This window comes from Moschus berezovskii, chromosome 1 (genome assembly GCF_049115385.1).
Source record: "Moschus berezovskii isolate FMDL1 chromosome 1, NW_MosBer_1.0, whole genome shotgun sequence".
In the NCBI taxonomy this organism is placed as follows: Eukaryota; Metazoa; Chordata; class Mammalia; order Artiodactyla; family Moschidae; genus Moschus; species Moschus berezovskii.
In genome coordinates this window covers 78,265,567-78,285,121 of record NC_142460.1, presented here as the reverse complement: position 1 = coordinate 78,285,121, position 19,555 = coordinate 78,265,567, and the positions used below count along the sequence as shown (strand labels likewise).

At 40.5% G+C, this 19,555-nt stretch overlaps 1 protein-coding gene across 4 annotated transcripts in view; it reads right to left on the bottom strand.

The window, feature by feature from the left end:
* CD200 (CD200 molecule) overlaps positions 1-19,555 on the bottom strand; it is a 40,950-nt gene that overhangs the window by 4,459 nt on the left and 16,936 nt on the right. Inside the window, exons 1-5 of one of the 4 annotated variants that reach the window (XM_055422069.2) lie at positions 15,899-16,332; positions 11,356-11,437; positions 7,636-7,956; positions 4,932-5,204; positions 2,547-2,654 (exon numbers count right to left, since the gene is read on the bottom strand). In XM_055422069.2, coding sequence (XP_055278044.1) covers positions 2,547-2,654; positions 4,932-5,204; positions 7,636-7,956; positions 11,356-11,437; positions 15,899-15,910 — 796 coding nt within the window. In that variant the 5' untranslated portion in view covers positions 15,911-16,332. Of the gene's footprint in view, positions 1-2,546; positions 2,655-4,931; positions 5,205-7,635; positions 7,957-11,355; positions 11,438-15,898; positions 16,333-19,555 lie in introns of those variants that run through there. The other 3 variants (XM_055421997.2, XM_055422145.2, XM_088836886.1) reach the window with 3 other exon arrangements.

Sequence of the window (19,555 nt, the reverse complement as noted above, 5' to 3'; positions counted from 1 at the left end):
TAACCAGAAAAGCAAAATGTTTGGCTTTCTGCCTTTGACATTTTGCAGAGAGCTAAGGGCTTCCCATGTGGCTCAGTGGTAAAGAATCCATCTGCCAATGCAGAAGCCTCAGGAGACTGAATTCAATCCCTGATCTTTGGGTTGGGAAGATTCCCAGGGGAAAGAAATGGTAATCTACTCCACTATTCTTGCCAGGATAATCCATGGACAGAGGAGCCTGGCAAGCTACAGTCCATGGGGTCGCAAAGAGTCGGACAGAGCTGAGTGACTGAGCACAAGGAGCTCTATGGGCTTAAATTTATGTGCAATAAGACTACCTGATTTGCAATCTCCTGTCCCCTACAGAACAAATCCTTTTATCTACATCTGCAAATGGTCACTGATGCTGATGATTTGTTGTTTTTCTTACAAAATCACAAGAATTCATCTAGTGTTTATATAAGGCTTTATTTTGGGGGGCTCCAAAATCACTGCAGATGGAGACTGCAGCCATGAAATTAAAAGATGCTTACTCCTTGGAAGGAAAGTTATGACCAACCTAGATAGCATATTAAAAAGCAGAGACATTACTTTGCCAACAAAGGTCTATCTAGTTAAGGCTATGGTTTTTCCCGTGGTCATGTATGAATGTGAGAGTTGGACTGTGAAGAAAGCTGAGCACCGAAGAATTGATGCTTTTGAACTGTGGTGTTGGAGAAGACTCTTGAGAGTCCCTTGGACTGCAAGGAGATCCAACCAGTCCATCCTAAAGGAGATCAGTCCTGGGTGTTCATTGGAAGGACTGATGTTAAAGATGAAACTCCAATACTTTGGCCACCTGATGCGAAGAGTTGACTCACTGGAAAAGACCCTGATGCTGGGAGGGATTGGGGGCAGGAGAAGGGGATGACAGAGGATGAGATGGCTGGATGGCATCACCGACTCGACGGACATGAGTTTGAGTGAACTCTGGGAGTTGGTGATGGACAGGGAGGCCTGGCGTGCTGTGATTCATGGGGTTTCAGAGTCAGACATGACTGAGCGACTGAACTGAACTATGCAAAATTAAATGTTCAAAAAGCTTACAGCATGAAAGATATTAGTCTATGAGACATAAAGAGAGGAAAAAAGGTAGCACATGAGTGATACTTTTAATAGAAATATAAGTAACACTCAAAGTGAACAGTTTCCCTCCCCTTTCTGTCAGTCATGGGAGGAGGAGAAAACTCCCATAGCACTGCTTCATCCTAGAAAATTCCCACTACATACTACATAAACTGCACCTTTTCATTAGCTTTAATAAATTATGCAGTGTCTTCAGAAACCAAAGAAATTTAATTCTTCCCCTCTGGCTGACGCCTCTTGTTTGATAGTGTCTCTTGTTTTATATTCTTTCACAATGTTTAGACTCAGCATCTATGAGGTACTCAATTTTTAAAAAGTGGAATAGAAAAAATCCCTTTGAAAATCTAACTTTCCATTCAGTCATTCATTCTTTTAATGAACATTTAGTGAGTATACATAAGGCACGGTGATAGATGTTGTAGGAGATGGAAAGAAATTAACAGTGTATAAGGGCAGGATGACATGATGCAGTTGTTATCCCCTGTGTATTGCCTAGAGTGTCTGAGCCATAGTGAGCATATAACATAGAAAGCACGACTCAGTTGGTGATCTCACTGGACAAGTTCATAGTCTCTTCAGTGGGATAGCTGACCTGTTGGTCAGTCACTCAGTCATTTCTGACTCTTTGTGACCCCTTGGACTGCAGCACGCCAGGCTTCCCTATCCTTCACTGTCTCCTGGAGTTTGTTCAAACTCATATCCATTGAGTCAGTGATGCCAACCAACCATCTCATCCTCTGTTGTCCCCGTCCCTTGCCCTCAATCTTTCCCAGCATTAGGTTCTTTTCCAATGAGCTGACTCTTCGCCATCAGATGGCCAAAGTATTGGGTCTTCAGCTTCAGCATCAGTCCTTCCAATGAATATTCAGGGTTGATTTCCTTCATGATTGCCTGGTTTGATCTCCTTGCAATCCAAGGGACTCTCAAGTGTTTTCTCCAGGACCACAGTTCAAAAGCATCAATTCTTAAGTGCTCAGCCTTCTTTATGGTCCAAATCTCACATCCATACATGACTACTAAAAAAACCATAACTTTGACTGTACAGACCTTTGCCGGCAATGTGATGTCTCTGCTTTTTATGAACCTGTCTTGGTTCATCATAGTTTTTCTTCCAAGGAACAAGTGTCTTTTAATTTCACAGTTATCACGCCTTATTTAGGACTTCCCTGATGGCTCAGATGGTAAAGAATCTGCTTGCAATGCAGGAGACCCAGGTTCAATCCCTGGGTTGGGAAGATGCCCTGGAGAAGAAAATGGCAACCCACTCTAGTATTCTTGCCTGGAGAATCCCACGGACAAAGAAGCCTGGTGGACTACAATTCACAGGGTCACAAAGAGTCAGACATGACTAAACACTCATCCCTTATTTATATCTTCATTTGAACCCTGGATTGTCATTAAAAAATAATTTTTCCCTTCTTTTTACTTCCCATGGGACTCACCTCGATCTTGGGTCCGATGACGTTTCCAATAGAGTAGAATTGAGATTAAGACCAGAAGAATTACCAAGGAGACGATGCTTAACAGCAGTGGAACTGAAAACCAAAAGCCTGTGGATATTGATGGGAGAAAAGGAAAAACTAGTGATAAGTGGAAGCTATAGAGGCAAAAAGTAATAAAGAGATAGTTGTAATGAGTTTTTACTAGAGTTGTGCTTTTGATGAAAATTATTCTTAAGTATATAAAGGTCTACATTCATGACCTCATATTAATAGCATTTCAATAATAATAGTAATTAACATGTTTTATGTGGTTACTATGTAGTAAGAGCTTTGAATGTGTTACCTCCTTTAATCCTCAAAATAGCTCAAGAGTTAGGTATTATTACCATCATCTAACAGATTAAAAAAACAAACAATTGAGGCTCAGAGAAGTTGGGTAAGACCCAAATTAGTATAGTAATTGGTAGAACAAGGCCTGGTCAGAGATCTGTTTGCCTTCAAAGCACATACTCTTTGCCATACTGTCCACTGAAGTAATATGTTTATTGAGGAATTTTTGGAAAATATAGAAAAGTATAAAGGAAAAATAACGAATCTCACGATTCCAACCTCCAGGAATAATTATCTCCATGTTTTAATTGTGCTCCTTCTAATCAACGTCTTTGTTATTCTTTCTCGTAGTCAGTAAATGCAACTTAGCCTAAATATCAGTTCCTCAGTGTCACTGTGTAATACAAAGTCAGAAAAAGCATTGTCTGATTTGGGAGTCTCTGGAATCTTCTCCATACCTTTATAATGGGATTTGTCATGTTATAATTTAACTGAGCACCTTCAGATTGGTCTCACCAGTGTTAGACACTAGTTAAGAGTTCAGATTTGTCTTCAATAGATCTAGTACTTGACATAATGGTTTAAGTGTGAAAGATTTTTAGTAAATGCTTGCAGAATAAACAAATATTATACAAATGATATATAAATGTTATAAATGATAATAAGTCAATTTTGGCACTCTTGGAAAAGAAGACATGTTCCTTTTCAGATTCTTGCTTTTCAGGGAAATTTACCCTTCACCTTGGCGAAATCTGAGGATCTTGTCATAAATGTCCAAATCTAACACCACAAACATCTTGACCAAATTTACTTAAATGTTTACTTTTTTGATTAGTTTGCTTTTTCAAGGACCCCAGAAATGACTACAGGACATGTTCATTAGAGACTACCTGGGCTTCCCAGGTGGCGCAGTGGTAAAGAATCCTCCTGCCAATGCAAGAGACATGGGTTTGATCCCTGAGTTGGAAAGATCCCCTGTAGTAGGAAATGACAACCTGTGCCAAAATTCTTGCCTGGAAAATTTCATGGACAGAGGACCCTGGTGGGCTACAGTCCATGGGGTCGCAAAGAGTTGGACATGACTGAGCAACTGAGCACATGACAGTGAGGCATACACTTTTCGGGGTTCACAACGTACCCTGAAAAAAGCAGCAGTATCTTTTTATAGGGAGGCTTGTTAACTGAGTGCCTCATCCAGAGTTAGTGCTTCAAAACTACGCAGAGAAAGGAAACTATGGCTGTTGTCACTGAAGTGTCTTGTCTCTAAGACCACTGCTTTCCTTATTCTCTCTCCCATCAGCTTTACCTTTTGTATCAATGAGATCCAGAGATAGCAGTTTAGATGGAAATATAAGACAGCAAAAGAGGTCCTGTGCAGGAGGCAATTTATTTTAAAATGAAGTTGGAAAAACTCAGATTGGCCTCTTTCCTAAAAGATCTATTGCCCCTTTCCCATAGTGTCGATGATGCAAAGGTTTCGTGCCAGATGTGACTTCTTCCAGGAAAACATTGTAATCCCTCCAGACTGCACTGATGCTCCTTCTCTGCATTCTCAACCTTCCCATGTTATACCACAGCTTTCTTTTTTTTTTTTTTTCATCAGAGAATGGTTTGTTGCAGGGTCAAGCAAGGAGAACGGGTGGTTCCTACTCAAAAACCCCAAACTCCTACCATAGCTTTCTTATTGAAGCATTTAACCTGCATTTTCACAACTACCCAGCTCCTTCTGCATTCTTTCCTGGACAGGAAGCTCCCTGTGTTTGGAGACTGAGCCCTTGCTGTCACACTTCTGGCATAACAAATACTCAGGAGCACAGAAGAATAAGTCAATGGAATGGATCTCAGTAAAAGCATTCAGTGTGTGAGCAACATACCACAATTGCCAAAGCAATAAAACAGGCTATATTGGTTTCCTCAACTCTATTTTTCTTCCCCTACTTATATCCCATTCTCTGCCTTATCAGCTTCTTTGCTAAAAGGCCAAGGGGCTCTGCAGAGCATTCACCACCTTGCAGGTGTGTGTCCACAAATGCGACCACAGAAAAACTCTCTTACCTTTGTTCACAGTTTCCCTGTAGTCGGTCACAGTCCCCAGGTGTAGCACCTGGCAGATCACATCCTTCCCCACCTGTCTCTTGGGGTCTTTGATCTGGAGGATGCTGGTGACAGATGTTGTTCCATTGGGGTGTGAGACGATCTCGGTACTGTTCTCAATCCCTGACCCAGAGACCTTCCAGGAGATCATAGGGGCTGGGCGAGCATTGGCAGAGCAAGTGATATTTAGGTGGTCTTCAGATAATTTATAGTGAAGGAATACTGTGGGCTGTACTGGGACAAAAAAATGATCTGCCATCAGTTATAAAATCTGGTGTGAGTCCCACACTCTCCTCAGAGAGATGAGAGAAAGATCTTTACAGAAAGACAATGGGAGCTAGAGAGATATTGTGGCACATCCAATTCAAACTGGGGCCTTCTCTTCCTGTCTAATTCTCTGAACAGCAGGGTGGAGACTAGACTATACAACTCTGTGACAAGAATGATCCTCCATGGAGTTTGTCTCTAAGAGAATTAGCTAGATGGACAGAGGGTACCTTTCCTCCCAAACAGTGCAGAGAATAATTATTCTTTTCTCTTTTGTGGGCAATGCAGTATTTGTGCCTTCTTCTGGGTATCCCTCTCAAGTAGTTGGACAACAACTATCAATCAGCACCTCCACACAGGTGGTCTGCACGCCTCAGAAAACCAGAGCAGTTTCAGAACAGAGAGCCTGTAGAGGGGCTGCCACTTAGAAAAAACCTTTTTCTGTTTGGAACTGGGCCAGGGAATAAGAGGCATGGAGCAGACTTAGAAAGTCCCTGTTTGAAATACCTATATAAAATGCAAATTAGGTATTCACAATTAGTCGTCAGAAAAATCACAGAATGACAGTTGTAAGGATCTTGGAGATCACCTTATGGAGTTAACAGAAAATAAATAGCTTATGAAAAAAGGACATTTTTAGGTCAGCTGTACCCTGTTCCCTTTCAAAAGTCCCTTGACTAATGAGCTCATTTTCCTTGGAATATACAGTTTATTTCTGCTGAGCCAATGCAAACGTCTTTCTATGGTTGGCTTTGGAGCCCACAAGAAAATTAAAGGGCAGTGATAAATAAAAGCTTGTCTGTGTTTAGAAGTTCAAGAGGTGGGTGGGTGGGAATAGGCTGGAGGAAATGAGCCTATAGGAGGACTGTGGCTCTGTCCAGAGTGCCCAGATTACTAACAGTGAGCCCTGGGGGAAGAGAAATAAAAGTAAAGGAGGGCCAGTATGGCTGAAATGGCCAGCCTGGCTAGCAGGGTTCTCTGGTGTATCAAAAAATCACTTGGATGAAAGCTTTACCTTATGGCTGGAAAGTGTCATTGTGGAAAAGAACTACAGAATTACCAGCTAGAAGACAGAGGAGTCTGCGTTTCAGGCATACAAATTATTCAAAGATTAATGAGTAAAGAAAGGGAGCAAGAGAGAAGAAGTAAAGAAAGACAGTGGGAGCTAGAGAGATAATGTGGCACATCCAATCCAAACTGGGGCCTTCTCTTCCTGTCTAATTCTCTGAACAGCAGGGTGGAGACTGGCCTATACAACCCTGTGATGAACAAAACAGAGAAAGGAAACAGCAATGAGAAAAACATGACACAAAGAAGGAAAAGGAAGAAAATGATGGAAATAAGGAAGGGTGAAAGGAAATGAGGGAGGGAGGGAAGGAAAAAGAGCAAAGGAGAAAAAAAAAGAAGAGGGAGGAAGGGTTGGGGGAGGGAAGAGACATAGAAAAACAGGGAGACAGAAGGAGACAAAGGAATGAAAGAAATAGAAATCAAGAAGAAAAGCCTGATGCAAGATCCTGCAGAGACAACTCATGGACAAAATAAGTGAAAGAAACGTGTTATCTGGTGTCGTCCTACCTCCCTTGCATTATTTACTGAGCCTCTCCTTATCCCTTGTCCAATATTCTTGGTGTGTTCAAACTCTCATTTTAACATTCCCAATACCCCCAAGTTTGGCTTTTCCCTTCTAAAACCACCACCAAGTGTGCATCCTCCAAAGCTACCCCTTATTCCTAATCCTCAGTTCTTGATCCCAGCTAAGCATCAATTAACAGGAAAGGAATCTTGTCAAACTAAGCCTCTTAGATTTTAGAAGAATGTTTATTTTTCAGTTAAGTCCCTAGCAGGCACTGGGTATGAAGAACCTCTGCTGCAGGGCTGCTTATCAATTTTGCGAAAGCTCTGCTGAAGCAAAATGAGAGGGACCCCCATAACTGGCTCCAGTTTAGCCCAATCTGGCTTTGTCCTTAGGTTCAAAAATATGAAAGCTCTTAGGGACCTCGGAGATGATCTATTTCACACTTATGGTGCAGATAAATAAACTCTGGTACACTATGGACAGGACTCTTCTAGGGTCACATGACTCCTAATGGCAATGCCAGGTCCAAACCATAGCACTACTTAGGGAGAATTTATCCTCACTACGGTCCTTAGTTTACTCTTGTTGACAACAGTATTCTTCAGGGCAAAGATAACTCCAGGCAAAGATTCAACATAGTTCTATGAACTCTCTAAATAACCATAACTACAGTTACACAGTAGACATGAAAGGTCAAGTGTCCTCCAATGAACCTTTCTGGGGCTAGGATCCTGAAAGACTAGGTACTACTACCACTACATTTCAAACATTCTTCAAAATAACATTTTAAGCTAAGGACAATGTATTCTCAGAGACTCTCACCAAAGAGAGTGAGGCATGCTATTCCTGAGATCTTTCCAGAACCAAAGGTATTAAAGAGGCACTTGTAACACGCCTCATCTTCCAAGGTGGTATTCCAGAAGGTAATGGTTGAGTTCATGAGTCCCAGCTGGGTGATGTTTATTTTGTCCTTGTAGGCAGGCTGGACTACAACCCCATGGTTCTCGCTGTAGGTGATCATGTTTTCTGGGCTTACAGCCTTGATTTTTTGCCATGTCACAATCAAAACTTCCTGGGGATTTTGCAGAGAGCATCTTAAAGAAGCAGGTGTGTTCAGCATCCCTCTTACATCCTGGGTCACCACTTTCATCATGGAATCATAAAAGAACATTTTATATTTTAATACATACACAAATAAACATTTTTGATTAAAAAAACAATGCATGTTTAGAAAGAAAGAAAAATACAAAAAAAGAAAACAACATTTACCTACCTTCCTGATGTTGCTAGAGAAATATAAGTTCAAATATGTTTGTTCAGTCTTTAAGAGTAGCAGAGCAGAAAAATAAGAAAGCAAACTCCCAGTGACCAGAATTTACATGAAGAATCCCTGTAGGCTGGAAACTAGGTGAAGTGAGGTTGAAGATGGAAACTGCCAGATAGGATAGAAGTATCACCAAGTGAGTTTATGCCTGGAACAGTAACAGCTAGGAATAAGAAAGGGCCAATGGACAATATGCAGTGATTAGTTTAAGTGAAGAAGTTACAGCAGCCCTATACATTCCACACACACATCTGAAAAGGAAGGGGCAGCAGTAGTGACGTGTGCCATCAGGAAGCGGTGGTAAATATAGGAACATGGACAGAGAGATGTACAGGACAATGCTCCAGGAGGCTGACAGTACCAGAGAGCTCTGACAACCAAATTACAATCTACACAGTCCCCCATTTTTACTGAATGTAGTATAGAATATAAGGTATGGCAATAATTTCTTCCCCCTCCAATGCTGGCTACTCATATTGATATGATAGATGACTCAATGGGAAATCTCAATACAATAACAAATAGACAAACATCTGAGTAAGCTAACACAATGACAGAGGAATAATAAACTCTACAAATGAATAAATAAACATTTTTACATGAACAAATGTGATATCTTAAGTGTGAAAAGGAACCAGCACTGTAAATAGTAGAAACTAGAGATGTATCAAATGAGAAATGTAAACTCTTTTCACAATCTGGCTGCCTTAGCAGAATGAGTGTCACTGAAGAATAAATTAGTAAGTAGCAAGACCAGATCATAGAATTCTTCCAGAATTGGAAGGGTTAAAAATGCAGACAAGATTAAATACTGATAGACTGATATTTCAATATTAGTCCAAGTAAGATTTTTAAAAGGAAAGAGAAGGGGAAATGGAAGACAAAAATACTGTAAGAAACAAAAATGTATTTTTTCAAAATGATAAAAGGAGGAATCTGAAATAAGATGTATCTGTCATGAACCTACATGTGCCTAACAACGTAACTCTGATATATATAAAAAGCTAATAGAACTGCAAAGGAAAATGCATAAACCCATAATCATAATGGGAGAATTTTTCATTGTTCTCTCAGAATTCTCACTTCCATCTTTTAAAAAATAAGTAAAGAAATAAAATCAAATACAAGGATATAGAAGACTTTAAAAACATATATTGATACATGTACATGTAATATGTGCATAAAAGCATGTATTTATAAACCTTTACCCAAAAGACAACATACACGCTTTTCAAACCACGTGTGAAACATACCCCCAAATTAAACTTCTGTTCTGTTCTGTTCTGTTCAGTCGCTCAGTCGTGTCCGACTCTTTGCGACCCTGTGGACTGTAGCCTACCAGACTTCTCCATCCATGGGATTCTCCAAGCAAGAATACTAGAGTGGGTTACCATTTTCCTTCTCCAGGGGATCTTCCTGACCCAGGGATCGAACCCGGGTCTCCCGCATTGGAGGCAGAAACGTTAACCTCTGAGCCACCAGGGAAGCCCAAATTAAACTTAAAGTAGTATAAAAAAAAAATGATCTTGAACCAGGTCCATAATGCAATAAAATTAGAAATTTACATATTTTTGTCTCCTTAGTCACACCAGAAATCATAACAAAAGTTATAAATCACTATGAATGACAATAAGAATATCATATATTAAAATCTATAGAGGCTTATAAAGCAGTTCTCAGGGGGAAATATTTAATCCTAACTTAATTTATTGGGAAACAGGAAAGATTGAAAAATGAATAGCTACATGCTTTCAAAATTCCCACACACCAAAAGTTGATAAAAGGAGTGAATTAATAAAGTTAAAAGCACAAATTAATAAAATAGTACACAAAATAGACTTAATCAAAATCTGTTTTTTTAAGACTAATAATACAGATAAAATGACTAGAGTAATTAGAAAAAAAGAATATGTGCTCTACAACATCAAGAACGAAAAGATGGGCATAGCAACAAATACAAACTGGAACTGTCAAGTGTTCCAAAATTCCAATTTTAGTGAGGTACACTCTTGATAGTTGCAAAAAGTTCTAGGGGAATAGCTGTTGTTAGGATGGGGTTTCCTAAAGGTTTGCTGAGAGCAGAGCATAGATTTGAATAAATTGCTGCTTTTAGAAGAGAGAGTAAAAAAAGGTATCAAAACCAGAGTTTTAACTTCTAGGGTGATTTTTCTCTTTGACTATGCAAGAAATAATTTAATGGAAAATTTACAATTATTTCTGCTTATATGAAATTCCATTTAGGGTCCCCCAGTTTATAAATCCTGAACGATACATGGTGTGAAGCATCCATTTTGTACCCCTGTGAAGGCTGATGACTACAGTACACACCACATTGTTGGGAAAGTCACTCAGTCGTGTCCGACTCTTTGCAACCCCACAGACTATACAGTTCATGGAATTCTCCAGGCCTGACTACTGGAGTGGGTAGACTTTCCCTTCTTCAGAGGATCTTCCCAACCCAGGGATTGAACCCAGGTCTCCCGCATTGCAGGCGGATTCTTTACCAGCTGAGTCACGAGGGAAGTCCAAGAACACTGGAGTAAGTAGCCTATCCCTTGTGCAGCAGATCTTCCCAACCGAGGAACTGAACTGGGGTCTCCTGCCTTGCAGGCGGATTCTTTACCAACTGAGCTATCAGACAAGCCCATAGAACACACCACACAAAAGGTAATAAAAGGCCAGCAGTAAGTGAGGTGTGGTCTCCTATGGAACCAAGGAGAAAGGTCTGGCAGAAGTAGGAAATTCAGCAGATAAGTGGACAGCATAGGTGTGTTTTATATAATAGACTGTGAACCCATGTAGCTTTCATATTTCACTATTTTTAATATTTTTCTGAAAGAGGGATACACCCAGTTTTAAGGCTTATTGCCAGATTACTTGCCCTAGAGGCCAAATTCATTCCTGCTCCACCACGCATTCCCATGTCTTCACACACGTAAGGAATTATTAAACATTATTCACTTTGATAGGTAAAAAATGTCTTAATTCAGAAAGCATTTTTTTTCATGTCTGGTTTTATCTATGAAAAGTTTCTTAATATTAAAGATTTTTTTTTAAAAAAGTGTAAAGCAGAAAGAACCACTCCCAGTCTTCCAAACGAATTACATGGCTAAATAATTCATGCAGACAAATGCACACAGCACAGACAAGAGTGGTCAGATGTCCACTCCAGAAACTGTGTTTCCTGAATTCCACGCAGGGGAATTGAGTATCTTTACCTTGTGCCCTGCATAACATCAGTGCTGCCAAGAACCAAATCAGTTGGAAGGTAGATAGATGACAGACGAGCCTTCTGAACACCTGAAGACAGAGAGCAAGTACAGAAATGGGCATTTGAATGTGGACAAAGCTAAGGGAGCTTCAATCTAATTGCTGTATCAGGAAAAATAGCAGCAAAAGTTTTAACCACTGGGAGCCTTTGGTTTTGTGGAAGCAGAACCAGGGACTATAAATGGAAGAAATAACAAAGGGTGCTTAGGGTGGGACGGGAAAAGCAGCCATGTGGTTCTTTCGTTATGGCCATTCCCAGCAATTTGAGGCTGTACTCCCAAAGCCACCACTGTCAAGACTGCTGAGAAAACAAAATGCCAAAAATATACCCAGAAAACACAGACTGCAAATGTTGAAGAACGTTTACTCCCCAAATAATCCACATCTGTTAATATTAAAAATGTAACTCAGGTGTAACCACTTTGCAGAACATGCCTTGATGTTTGCTGAGGGAGATTTTCCTGCAAATTCTGCACAATTTACGTCAATTGTACCTTTTAAAACCAGTATTTGGCATTTTTTCTTCCCCCTTGCTTTATTTTCATGTATCTGGGCAGAAATCCTTGGCCTTGTGTGTGTTTTTTTTTTAAACAAATCATTGTGGTATTTAAGAAAGTATTACTCTGGGAATCATTTTGCTATAAAATGAAGAGTGGAATGGAGACAGATTAAGAGTAATCTTAATCTGCAGCAGTCCCACAGTCTTGGTCTACATTAGTGTGTTCATTGTAAGGTAATTTTTCCCTATATTTCTATATTTTTCTATAATTGAGGTGTTTAAGAAATGTAGATTTCTCTGTATCTTTCTTTAACTGAACTTCAATTTTATTTCATGTTGCTAATCTAACTAGAGGTAGAGACTAAATTTCAGTCGATGTTACATAATCTCTGTCTGATAGTTCAATCGACTGTCACTTCACGATTGTCCCAGTCTCTGGCACTGCATCCAGTCTTGGGAACGCCAAGCCATTGGACAGGACTATTAATCCTTGGTTACAACCATCTATCCATCTTGGCATTGTGCTCCCCTCCAGTCATTCTCCTGATCATTAGTTTGTGCAATTAAATCCTGTGCTTACAGGGTGTTCTCTCATGTTTCCCAGTTCTCCGGATTCTGTGCTCCTGGATCCTTCCTATGCTGAACAAAGGAGAATTATACAAGGGTCTCTGACTAGACTCCCATCTATCTATCCATCTCTGTTTTACTGTTCCCTTGCCATGGTGGGTAGGCTTGCCTCTTCCCACAGTTGCCCCTAGGAAAGCAAGGCACAGCTGTTTTCTGTTCTGTGATTTCAGCACCTACCTGTAGTTCTATTCACCATCCTCCTAAACTCCCCACTCCTGGGGCCAGGCACAGAGCATCCTTCTCAGGACACAAACCAATGCTAATCAGTCTCTCTTTGCTCTCCCAACTAAGGTCAGAAAAGCTGCTTCCTCCATCACCTTGTATTCTTCCCATCAGCTTTCTCTGGGATGAATGCCTGTCTTTGGTCTTTCATCATTTAGGCTTTTAAAACTCAAATGCTTAGGCTCTTGTTATTTCAAAATTTTGGTTTCTGAACCCAGAAGTTTTCTTTGGCATTCTGATTGCACACCATCATGCCACATGGAAATCCAGGTTCTAGTAAAGCCTGTGATGAGGAATGCAAATAGTTTAGCTCTCAGAGTAAAAATCTGTATTTTAGGATAAGAGAAAAAGCAGACACACACCAAAACACAAGATGTGGGAACTGGGAGACAGTAACATTTAAGAAACAGAAGCACAATGATTGAGGTGAAAAGAATTAGAAAGTCTTGCCATTAATTAGGCACACATTTCTTCTGGCTAATTTGAATTCAGGCTAGCACAAATACTAGGTGTGTAAGCTTAGACAAATCATTTTACCTCTTGGAGATACAGAAAAAAAAATAGTTCTTTGTTAAAAAGGTCAAATGAGATGGTATATGTAAAGCTCCTATAAAGTGATCGATACAAACACACACTAAATCAGCTGATATATCGTTAGGTTACTGTCTGTATCTCACTATTTGCTGAACCCAGGGTAGGCAAGACGTGAGTGGGATGCTGGAAGAAGATACAAAGACCATAGGAACTGCAGACATTCTTTATTCAGCGTGGCAAGGCAGACAGGCTTTACTCTCTTATGGCTGACATAGCAGCAACAATGACCACGCAATTCAATGCAACTCGCTTCAACTTGATTCTCCTCGAGATTTTTAGATGGTGCTTATATAGGGCCACACCATGATGCATGAGCACAGTGCCACAAATGATCCCAGCTGTAGGACTTGAGTGGAGTGAGGTGAGAGCCTGATCACCACCACCTGGCCAATTGTTCACTCCCTACATTCCACCCCTTCAGGGTCTCTCGCCACACAATCTACGTGCCCATCTTCCATGATATTCCCTTGGCAAGAAACCTCCACAGGGGCAACTCTAACCCTGAGGATTTTCTCATTTAGGACCCACCAACACCGCCCCCCCCAAAAAGTGCCGGGCCCACCCCTTCAAAGCGGGGATCTTTGGGGTGTTCACAGCCCACCAACATGATTACAGTTTTCTAAATCTGAGGACATAGCCTTTTCAGTACACTGTTCTAAGTCTACATCAAAAGACACAGCTTTTACACTACACTATTCTATCTCAGGGTCATAACCCATATCACCAGCTTATGCAACCACCCATATCTCTTGCTATAGGTGCTTAAACTGCTGCTCTGGTCTCAGTTGCCCAATGGGCCTTGCTAATAGGACCTGCGGTCTCATCAAGGCCACTCACCTCTTACTCCAGCGTATGCAGACACTGCTCTAGTTCTCTCTTTGCAACTTACACACCTGCATGGCATCATGGCACTATCCATATTCACCTTCAGGGCAGTCAGGAAAAGTCACCCCATGGTGCCAGTGGCAGTCCATGCCACCTTGTCTGGCAAATGGGAACTCATCTCCTGTAATACCTTTTCAGTGCTACCAGGTGAACCATCCACTGCTTCCCTGATGACTCTTCTGTGGAGCCTCAGGCTCCTCTACCTGCTGCGTATGCTGCCAACTAAGCCAGTTGTCTCACTGTATCTCACTATTCATTGAACCCAGGGTAGGCAAGGCATAAGTGCAGAAACTGGAAGAAGCTGCAAGGAGTCATAGGAACTGCATTCATTCTTTATTCACCATGGCAAGGCAGACATGCTTTATTCTCTAATGGATAACACAGCAGCAACAACCAACATTTGACTCAACTTGACTCTCCTAGAGCTTTTTAGGTAGTGCTTATATAGGACCACACCATGGTGTGTGTGTGTGCAGTACCACAAATGAGCCCAGCTGTAGGACGTGAGTGGAGTGGAGTGAGAGAGCCTGACCACCGCCACCTGGCCAGTTGCTCTCTCCCTAAAGTTACTGAGAATTAATTAAGCATTTAAAGTACTTAATACAGTGCTTAAGATATGGTAAATGCCAGTATGTGTTACATTGCTTAAAAAATTCATTAATCAGATCACACAATAATGGAAATAGAGAAGTCCACTTATAACCCTTGCCAAGAGGGCCAGAGTCCAGAGACCTGGGTCTTACCTGACAGCTGTCCATCTGGCAGCTATTTTCTAGGTTCAAATCCTGAAGCTGCCACAGTCATATGGACTTGGAAAAATTCACTTGTCTGCCTGTTTCTTTATTTGTAAAATTGGGTAATAACTCCTTCTTTGAAGGACAGTGGTGAAGATTGAGAGCACCTGGCACTCAGTAAACACTAGCTGGAAGGCCACCATTCTTCTTTGTTAAGGAAGGCAATGAAATAACTGGCTGTGTAGTCTAGCCAATAAACCATATGCAAAAAAATTACCTTGAGGCATTACTTGTATTTAGATTTTTTAATTATTATTTTATATCAGTTACCAATGTAAATGAAAATCCTCTCCTTCCTTCATTTTGTCATATACCTAGATCCTGGATAACAAAATGCCTGTCTCTCACGGATACCCTGGGTTTTAACTCTGATTTATCCGATTCTTTTGGCTTCCCACGGCAAAGGCCCAGAGGATGCAGAAAGAGGCTGGAGCATCACAGAGGAGCCAGCCTGATCCTGAAATTCTGCAACCGCACCCCAGATTTCAGGACCAAAATGGAGCCAATACAGCACCCTCTATCCACGCAGCCAGCGTCCGCCTCCAGGCCCATTTCCTCTCCAAGGATGTCAGTGATCGATCCGAGAGAGCGTCTCTGGAGCCTGCACCTGGCAGCATCCTGTTTCCAGTTTACCGCGACAGATAATCGCAACCCCAGGAATGGAGGTATGGCCTATAAACCCCGCTTTGGAAGGCAAGATCCGCTTCTCTGCAAGGTTCACAACTGAGAGGAAAGCGCAAGCAGGAATCCCAGCTCTGAATCTGAGAGGGGAAAGCCGCAGCCTAGCGTTCGCAGCTCGCCACCGCCCCAGGGCCACCGGAGAGGAGTCGCCCACCCTGCGCCCTCTTTCCCACTCCTGGCCCAGCTCACCAGACACTCCATCCTCGCTCCTGGCCGCGCAGGTTATTTGGTTGCTGCTGAGAGCCCTGGACGGATCTCACGTCAGAGTAGGCAGAGCCCCTCCAGTGCCGCGGAGCGAAGATGCCTTGCTCCCCGCGGATTCGCAGCCTAACTCCTGCTCCGTCCCGGCTCCGCCCCGCCTACTCCTCTGCCCGCCTACCCTACCCCGCAACGCTGAGGCGTAAAGGGAGATTAGATAGTACTCATCTTTTCCTGTCTTCAAAGCATTTAGCTGTTTTCAGAGGTTGCAACTGGGAAGGCTGAGCAAGTGTTCGGGAAAAGATACGTTTCCGTTTTCATTATACAAACAAAGGGAAAGGAGGAGGTGGGCAGACAGGAACTGCCTCACTGCGTGGTGCTCGGAGGAATGGCAGGCTGCATTGTGAACCACGCAAGTATGAAATGATTTTTGAGAAATGTTACAGTTTCCCCAGTCACCATCGCGGAAAACCCAAATATTTTGAAGCTGAATTTAACCTATAGACAATTTGCAAAGCAAATGTGTATTTCTTTTTATCCAGAATCAAATTATGTATTTAAACTATCAATGCTGTAATGATCTCTCCTTTATCGATGTGACTGGAATTTTTTTCCTCTGTGAGAAATTTTCTTCCACTTGCATTGATGATGAGGATATTTCTTATTTTAACGAGTTCTTGGCTCTTAAAACGAACAAAAGACAGATCAATGAAGTGTTCAATTCCTATAGCCTTTTCTGTTTTCCCGACCACCACACCTACGACAAGGTTTTGGGACAGAGCTTCTCTTATACTTAAGGCTGCAAATTCCAGGGCAGTAAATAAAATAATAACTGATTTTTTTCCAGAAAAACAAACACTGAAAGGACTAAAATATTCATGGAGTGGCAAACAAGATACATAAGAGAAAGGTAACTCATATAGCAAAATTAAAGGTCAAATTAAGGAAACTAAAAGAAAACTCTTAAAGCTTCAAACATGCCAAGTAGAGACACCAAGAAAAAGAATCACAGTGACTTTAAATGTCACAGAGGAGCGCTGGCTGCAGGAAGGCAATGAGTTAACTTTCAAAATATGGAAGAATTGGGACTCTGTGGGAGAGGGTGAAGGTGGGATGACTGGGGAGAACGGCCTTGTAGCATGTATATTATCATATGTGAAATGAATCACCAGTCCAGGTTCGAGCATGATACAGGATGCTTGGGGCTGGTGCACGGGGATGAACTGGAGGGAGGATATGGGGAAGAGGGAGGTGGGAGGGGGGTTCAAGAAAGGGAACACATGTACACCCCGGGCGGATTCGTGTCAGTGTATGGCAAAACCAACCAATATATTAATGTAAGGTAATCTGCCTCCAATAAAATAAATTTAAAAAAACACGAAATATGGAAGAAAAAATAACTTTGAACTCTACTTTGTCTTTTATAACAATTGCTACAAAGGTATTTTTTTTAATACTTTAAATTTTTTGATTAAATGTGTTGTTCACAGGGTGAAATGCATACATCATAAGCACCCAATATTCGTCACAGAGTGAACATATGTGCATAGCCAGAAGCAGATAAAAACTTACTATTCCATGTTCATCAGAGCCTGTCCTCTCTTTGACTACCCTTTTGGTCACTGCCACCTTTCCACCACTCTCTTACTTTCAACATCATAGGCTAGACTTACCTATTTGTGAACCATATAAATAGCATCATAGATGATGTCCTCATTTGTATCTTGGTTCTTTTACTCAACAGTAAATTTGAAAATTTTATCCATGTTATTGCATGTAATTGTGGCTCAATCATTCTCATTGCTGTATATGATCCCATTCTTTAAATGCCACATTTATTTATCTATACTATTGTTACTAGACATTTGTTTGTTTTCCATTTTAGGGAGTTATTTTTAATAGTATGCTATAAACATTCTTATATGTGATTTTCCTAAACATATGTACATCATTGTTAGATTATTCTTTGACTTTGCCAGTTTTATCTTTTTCTATCACTTTATTTTTAAACTTTCTTTATTTTTTTTCCCTACCAAGTACGTAGATGATATTTTGTGGGTGATATTTTGCTGGACCTCAATTCTTAAAATCTACTGAAGAACTCTGTCCTAAATTTTATTAGCAAAATAGTATAAAATGACAGGATGAAAACAAAATTTTGTTAAGCATAGAAATTTCAGAAATTTTATTATATTGAGATTCTTCTTTAAAATATTTTCAAAAGAAGTATTCTATGAAAAAGAAAAAATTAGTCCAGGTAGACGCTACATGGAAAGATAAGCAGAAAGGATAACTCATCAAAACTTATAGCTGCCTAAAAAAAGCAAAATCCCCAAAATTGTATGTTTATAATTAAACAATTTAATAATTCACATCTTCATGGAAGGGATTAAGAGGATCGATAATGAGATTTTGAGAGACAGGTGAGAATTATGCCAAGATGTATATGTTTAGGAAATAGACATAAAAATGTAATACAAGATGGAAAAAATTCTGAAAATGACAGATTGGTCATAAGAATTTTAAAATTGACATTTTAACAATGTAAAGCCTTTCAACTCATAAACATGGAATGTTGTTCCATTTGTTGTGTTTTCTCTAATTTCCTTCATTAATGTTTTATAGTTTTCAGTTTAACATTTTGAAAACTGAACTAATGAAGACCTACCATATAGCACACGGAGCCACACTCAGTTTCTGAAATGAACTATGTGTGTGTGCTAAGTCACTTCAGTTGTATCTGACTCTCTGTGACCTCACAGACTATAGCCCACCAGGCTCCTCTGTCCACAGGATTCTTCAGGCAAGAATACTGGAGTGGGTTGTCATGCCCTCCTCCAGAATCTAAAAATGAGTGGGTATGTGTATATGTATAACTTATCCACTTTGCTGTACAGCCGAAACTAATACAACAGTATAAATCAACTACGCTCCAATAAAAATTTTTAAAAATGTAAGTGTAGTTAATTTACAGTGTTGTGTTAGTTCAGGGGTCCAGCAAAGTGATTCATTTATATATACTATACATACATACATACATACATATATATGTGTGGGTTTTCATGGTGGCTCAGACGGTAAAGAATCTGCCTGCATTGCAGACCAGGGTTGGATCCCTGGGTTGGGAAGATCTCCTGGAGAAGGGAATGGCAACCCACTCCAGTATCTTGGCTGGAGAATTACAAGGACAGAGAAGCCTGGAGGGCTATAGTCCATGGGGTCACAAAAAGTTGGACACAACCAAGTAACTAACATTTTCAACTTTCATACATACGCACGCGTGTGTGTGTGTATATATATATATATACTTTTTCAGATTCTTGTCCATTATAGGTTATTACAAGATGCTGAATACAGTTCCCTGAGTCACACAGTAGGTCCTTATTGTTGATCTATTTTAAATATAGTAGTGAATATATGTTAATCCCAAACTTCTACTTTATCTCTCTCCCCCTGTCCCCGCCATCCCCTTTGGTAACTATAAGTTTGTTTTCTATGTGAGTCTAATTCTGTTTTGTAAATAAATTTACTTATATTACTTTTTTAGATTCCACATATAAGTGATCTTATATAATACCTGTTTTTCTCTGACTTAATTCACTTAATATGATAACCTATAATTCTTTAACTTCTTTAGTTAGATATATT